The sequence below is a fragment of the Camelina sativa genome, chromosome 20, assembly GCF_000633955.1.
Source record: "Camelina sativa cultivar DH55 chromosome 20, Cs, whole genome shotgun sequence".
Taxonomy (NCBI): Eukaryota; Viridiplantae; Streptophyta; class Magnoliopsida; order Brassicales; family Brassicaceae; genus Camelina; species Camelina sativa.
The window spans coordinates 25,764,224-25,766,302 of NC_025704.1; the positions used below are offsets into that span (position 1 = coordinate 25,764,224).

At 37.5% G+C, this 2,079-nt stretch overlaps 1 protein-coding gene across 1 annotated transcript; it reads left to right on the forward strand.

Moving 5' to 3' along the window:
• Nucleotides 386-1,123, forward strand: LOC104772823 (glutathione S-transferase T3-like). Its single transcript, XM_010497391.1, has one exon. It carries the CDS (start codon nt 386-388, stop codon nt 1,121-1,123), a length of 738 nt encoding a protein of 245 aa, XP_010495693.1.

Consider the following 2,079-nt stretch of genomic DNA (forward strand, 5'->3'; position numbering starts at 1 on the left):
GTTTTAGTTTTTAAGTCTGGTTTGTTTCAAAGCTAAAGTGTTTTATGTTTTCAAAACTCGTTTCTTGTTTGGTGTGAGGTTTAGGGTAAATGATTGTATTTAAATTTTCTATTGACTTTAACCATCAGCTTTTGGAATCAAATAACAGAAAGAGATTTACTGAAAAGTGATTTAGTTGTCCAGTCATAGGGATATACTGAAAAGTATATCTCTTTTCTTCTAACCACTCATTACCTTTTTGCTCAATAACCTTTAGTTGTAAAACACACATCATCCACACTGGGTACATATAAACGATCATTGTTTAACACTAACCTAAACTCTTACATTATTTTCTCCAAACCTAACACTCAGCCTATCTTTTTCGGTTTCACTAGCCTAAACAATGGATCCTAGCAACCCTTACCATTTTTGGGATCAAAATTTTGTTGATCTTATGAATTCTCAAGAAAACTCCAACCGTTCCGCTAATACTATTCCTCCATATTCCACCCAATCCTCTCAGACTATTCAGTTTAGTAACCCATTCTCTTCTCAGCCATTAAACATTAGCCATCCATTCTCTTCACAGCCTCTTAACCAGACTCCCACATCTGAATCTGAAGACTGTTTGGACGTTACGGCAGATGAAAGTGATGAAGAAGGAGGCAGAGGTATTAGGAAGCGATGGAGTGCAGAAGAGGATGTCCATCTAATAAGTGCCTGGTTAAACACAAGCAAAGATCCAGTGGTGAGCAACGAGCAGAGGAAAAATAGTTTCTGGAATAGGGTTGCAGACTATTACAAAGCTCATATTGGAGGAACCAGTTCAAACAAAAGAGGGACTACACAATGTAAGGCAAGGTGGAGTAAGATAAACCACAAAGTCAACAAGTTTGTTGGGTGTTACGCACAAGCGAGTACAAGAAGGAGAAGTGGAGAATCAGAAGATGATGTTTTGAGAATGGCGTATGAGTTTTACAAAAATGACATGAGGAAGCCGTTTCTGCTAGGACATTTCTGGAGAGAACTGAAGAATGATCAGAAATGGATCACAGAACGCCATGAAGAATGTGGCAATAAGCGGACTAAGCTTGCTTCTGAAGGAGAATTCGCAGCTACTTCGAGCAACGGTGGAGATTAGATGAGGCCTCCGGGGGTTAAAGCTGCCAAGAAAAAAGGAAAAAAACCAGCAGTTAGTAGTGATGTTCCGGATGGTTCTGTCGATAAGTTGGATAAGATAATCGCAATGAAGGATCAAGAACAGGCGGCCAAACTTCATCATGGCAAAATGAGATTGTTAGACAGCCTACTTAACAAGAGTGAACTAACACCCGCTGAAGTACTACTTAGAGAAAAACTCCTTGATCAAATGTTGACAAACATTTAGGTTTAACTCTTGTGTCTTTGCTATGTTTTGTGTTTAACATAAACCTATACTTGTCTTGTTTTGTGTTTAACATAAACCTATACTTGTCTTCTTCTTTTGTTTCAGGTTTGAGGGACGACATATGAAGCATGTGAAGCAGTCTCGTTGGCATCTGAAGTGAAACATGTTGGTCGACATATGATGTGTTCTGTTTGGAAGCATGTTGGTCGAATGGAAGCTGTCTTTTTTTTTGTATTGATGTGTTCTGTTTGGAACCCGTGAATGTGTTGGTTATTTTTTAGTGCCATTAACGGGTGTCTCTTTTGTTTAAGTGTGGTCGGCTTTTGTTTGTTGAACAGATAAGTTTGCAATCCGTGAATGTGTTTTGGGTTGTTGTATTAATGTTTGTAACCCGTGAATGGGTATTGATAATGTTTGTAAGGTCTATATATTGAAGGCTCATGATCAATATCATTTGCGACTTTAAAACCATTGTTCTCATTTCTTCTTTTCACTTCTTCCTCCTTAAAACAAAACAAAGAATTATTATAGCATCCCCTTCTTATCATTTCCTCCTTATCATTTCTTGTTCTCTTTTCTTGCAACGTTTCTTCTTCTCTTTTCTTCTTCTCATTTCTTGTTATTATTTCTTCTTGCTAAATACTCAAAACCATATTTGACTACTAATGTCTAATTGGAGTTCTGATCATGAAGTTGATGAAATGGTAGAG

Excerpts from the sequence above, each read along its gene's own strand:
- LOC104772823 (XM_010497391.1), top strand. The coding sequence starts at position 386 with ATGGATCCTAGCAACCCTTACCATTTTTGGGATCAAAATTTTGTTGAT.